At 34.1% G+C, this 4,384-nt stretch overlaps 1 protein-coding gene across 1 annotated transcript; it reads right to left on the bottom strand.

The window, feature by feature from the left end:
* Positions 1-1,166: 1,166 nt before the first annotated feature.
* On the bottom strand, positions 1,167-4,060 carry LOC143598373 (putative F-box/LRR-repeat protein At3g49150). The gene is made up of 4 exons (XM_077076606.1): positions 4,040-4,060; positions 2,524-3,479; positions 2,298-2,453; positions 1,167-1,699 (listed from the first exon to the last, which is right to left on the bottom strand). The coding sequence occupies exons 2-4, from the start codon at positions 3,469-3,471 to the stop codon at positions 1,415-1,417; spliced, it is 1,389 nt and encodes a 462-aa protein (XP_076932721.1). The 5' UTR covers positions 3,472-3,479; positions 4,040-4,060; the 3' UTR covers positions 1,167-1,414.
* Positions 4,061-4,384: the final 324 nt, after the last annotated feature.

Below are 4,384 nucleotides of genomic sequence, written 5' to 3'. Positions count from 1 at the left end.
TAATATGTGAAAATATTACCAATGTGATGCATGAGAATATTAGCAGAGAATAAAATAATAGTATTCAAAAGGTGTTCTATGGTTCCAATCATAAATCATGTTATCATCTTTAAAAATAGTACACCCGTAAGAGGTTGTCATGATTGGAAATGAATCTGACAATCTCAAATGGTTGATCTCATAATTGCTCAATTGTTAGATACCTAAAAACGATCTCCTTTTTTTTTAAATATATATATATTTTTTAATATTAAAGCTACTACTTTAAAAGAAAAAAAATTCACCCGTTTCCTTTCTAGCTAACCATTTGATCCGTAAAAAACAAAACCCAAATCAACAAATTAATAAGTAAACAGGCTGAAACTTGAATACCGGCACCTCAGTTTTTACCATGCCCGCAATTCAAAATCTTGAACTTCAAAGCCCTAAAGAAAACCAGCATATGGTTTAGAAACACAACAGGATCCTACAAAATGTTAGTTTCTATGTGTGTTTGGCTACATCAAACAAAAAAACAAGAGCAGCCCTCCAATATATACTTGCAGCCACAGCCATCTTCAAAACCTGAGTACGAACCATATATTAATTCGTGCTTAAAAACATCAAGCCCACTAATCTATACGCACTTAAAACTGTGTAACCCAAACACGACCCATTTAATCATGCGTCTAAATTCTAAATGAGTCAGATGGGTTGACATATTGCGGCTCAATCTGTTTAAATAAACGGGTTAAACTAGGGGTGTGCATGAAACTGAAAAAACCAACCTGCAACTGAAAAAACAACTGAACCAAAACAAACACTGATGATTTGGTTTTATGTTTTTTGTAAAAACTGAATTTTCGGTTTGGCTTTGCATGTAATTTAAACCGAAATATCAAACTGAACCTAACGTATGGTATTTCACTTTTTATTTTGAATGTTAAGTAATTAATAAAAAGTTAATAAATATTGTAACCCAAATATATAGAGATCAATTAACCATAAACAAACAAAAAGATCTAAGCCCAATTTCATTGGTTTGGCTAATAATTTAATGTTGGCCGAAAAATTTCAAGCCCAAATGGCAAAACCGGAAAAAATGAAACATAAACAAACTGAAAACCGAACTGTTTTCAAAATTAAAAAACTAACTTTCGATTTTTGGTTCAGTTTGAGCCCCCAAAAATGGTTCGGTTTGAGCCCAAAACCGAGTCATACACAACCCTAGATTAAACAGGTCAACTCGAAACGGCCCATTTAATTAAACAGGACAACCCGAACATGACATGTTTATTAAACTGACAATCCAAAACCTGTTTATATTCGTGTCATGTTCGTGCTTCAGATCATGTCGGGAATCGTCACACCTATTTTTTTTTTTTTCATTATACAAATAAAAATGAGATGAAATACTTACATAATAATCATAGTTTCATGAGAATGTGACAACACATGACTTAGATCCCCTTGAAACCGTTTGTAACACCTTCTTAACTGCTTTCATCCTATTTGGATCACCATATAAACTCTCACAGCACAAGATATCCATCTTTTCTAATACAGATGCAAGATGCAAAATGCATTTGAGAATACATATTTCTGAATCATTTCCATTAAACTTCTTGAAAGTCAGCATTTTGAGGCAGGATGAAATGCACTTAGGCAGTGATGACCAAATCAAATCGTTCTCAACGACGCATACATCATGATTGAATCCCTGCACAGTTTATTGATTGGAACTAGATAAATATATTGATCTTTATAATGCTATTTTAGACTCAGAACATACGCTTTGAAAGTGATTATCTGATTTCTGATATTCAGGATTGGTAATCAGTACTCAGTTGTACATTTGGAATAAAACAGGCTGTAAAAGATAAGATTTTGTTTTTGCTGTTAAGTATAGGGTTTGAAGTCGTAAATACTAATATTATTCATAGAAACGTAAACGAGCCAAGCGGATCTCGAGCTCGGCTCGTGAAAAGATTTTCTAGCACGGCTCAGCTCGTTTATTAATTTATAATTCTTAATATTATATATGTATTATGTATAACTTATATATATAGCATAATATATATTATTTAGTTGTTATCATAAACATATATTTACTTTTATTATGTAGTATATAATTACAATATTAAACAAAACTATTACCTTTACATAAATAAATGCTCATTTAGGCTCGCAAGCCTAGCAAAGCATGGCTGCATGGTATATGAAGCTCAGGCTTGAGTTCATAAATTAAATGGACTTAATTATAGAAACTTGAGTTCGTTTATTAAATATCCTAGATATGGTAACTGTATATAATCTACCTCGGAGAAACATAAAGATTGTAGATTCGGACACATGTTGAGAAACTTCATCAATGCTTCAACGGTTGACTTTCTGATCTCCATGGTCATCTCTAAACAAGTCAAGTTCTTGAAAACCGGAAGATTAACCACCATGTTACCTGCAAATACAAGAGACTTCACAAAAACAAAAGCGTCAACATTGCAAAGTCAAAACAACATATTTCTACAAAATTCAGTGAATTACCTCAAGAGTATGATCTGATAAATTCAAAAACACAACTTTACTCAACCCTTTAAGCAGATTAACAACATAAGAGCCAACTTCTTTCTGCTTTTCGTGTGGGACCGGAACACTAATATATGCTTTTACCACTAAAGATACATCACACACGATAATATCGTTTGATGGATATCCGGTATACTTGAAGCATTCAAGATTTGATGCATAAATCTTGATTTTACAGTCTTTCGGCTCATCGGGTGGCCCAAAATATGGCAAGTCATCTATTGTTAACCATCTTAAAGTAGGACTTGAAATTGTGATATTCTTTATATTCAACCACTCGCAGTCAACCAAAGTCAACTCTTCAAGAACCGGACATCCCGAGAAAAGCTTTTGTGTCGAGCCATCATTTGTGAATGTAACAAGAGATAAATGCAAGGTTTTCAAATATGGAAAATGGATAAAACTCGGGAATTCAAGAGCGCAATTCATTTCAACTTTCAAATTGGTCAACGTTTGACTACAAAATAATGACCCTGGGAGCACGAACGGATCATCCACAAAGAGACACAGATCGAGGTTTTCGACATTGTGCGCGATAGCAGAAGATATCCACGAATGTATGCATGGTGCATTAAAGAAAACGCGACATGATAAACGAAACTTGTTAATGTTCGATGCACCACGTAACGAGAGAACTCGTTCTACAAAATCTATGAAGCAAGTTTCTTCGGGCGGGTCCCGGTTGTCCGTCTCGTTAGCATACAACAATGCATCATCGAAATCTAGGTTTGGAACGGAAGTCCAAACGTTGTTCCATGTTTTTGAAAGTATGGCGGTCTTCACAACATCTTTTGTGGGAATAAATGAGAGAATATGATGAATGATACAATCGGGCAGTCGGTTTATATCATTAACGTTATCACCCGTATCTTGAATCACATACCTTGTTTGACCTATATCACTCATAACTTCACCTATAAATCAACAAAAATGAAAATATTTATACACAAACTTTCTAGACGTTTCCCTTTCAGTTGCGCCACGAGGGACAAGCCGGCTTCTTTTAAATGAAAATAATAAAATGTATGAGCGGTCCCACCTTCTAAACCAACCAGGAGTTGACACGTGCTACAAGTAGGCGAACTTCTAGCTGATTAGAATCTAGGCGGACCATCATACTTTCTATTATTTATCAAAATCAAAAGATGCCCGGCTAACTCTTTAGGCCGCTTGTGATATTATTATGAATTCACTGCAAAATTATAACCTTAATCTTAATCTTGAAGCAGAAAGAATATATAAAATCCCCAAATTAAGATTTTCAATAAATTAATTACATAACCCTAGAAATGTTTGAAGTAAAATTAACTGAAATTGATGGATCGATTCTTTGATTCATTCTAAACTAAGTCGAAATTAAAGAGACACTAAAACCCTATCAAAGAGAAAAATCAGAATAATAACTTGATTTTACTAATTTTGATAATCTAAGCTTCAATTATTATTATACTGGTAAGATTGGAGATAAACGTACAGAGTGATGAAACATTAGAGAGTTGTCGGATGGAAAGACACCTGCAGCAGTAATTATGGAGTAAATAAAGATGGAGGCTTTTGGGCGGAAAATGAGCATGGCGGTGTGTGTGTGTGTGTGAGTTGCAGAGGAAAGAAGATGAAAGGATTGTTCGTATTGGGGTAAAAAAGGAACTTTGTACGGAAGAAAGCCATTTTATTTTCTTTTGTCGTCTACGGAACATTCCATATCTAAATGGGACAAACCTTCGTGTCTATTCCATTCGTCATCTTCATGAGTAAATGAGATAAAATTGAAACTTGTATAAGGTGTGGGCAGCAATTTTATATGACAGTAAAACCTTTA

This window comes from Bidens hawaiensis, unplaced genomic scaffold, assembly GCF_021521415.1.
Source record: "Bidens hawaiensis isolate Kalapana, Puna unplaced genomic scaffold, B.hawaiensis_p1.1 tig00049990_1, whole genome shotgun sequence".
Classification (NCBI taxonomy): Eukaryota; Viridiplantae; Streptophyta; class Magnoliopsida; order Asterales; family Asteraceae; genus Bidens; species Bidens hawaiensis.
This window is presented reverse-complemented; position numbering and strand designations above follow the sequence as displayed.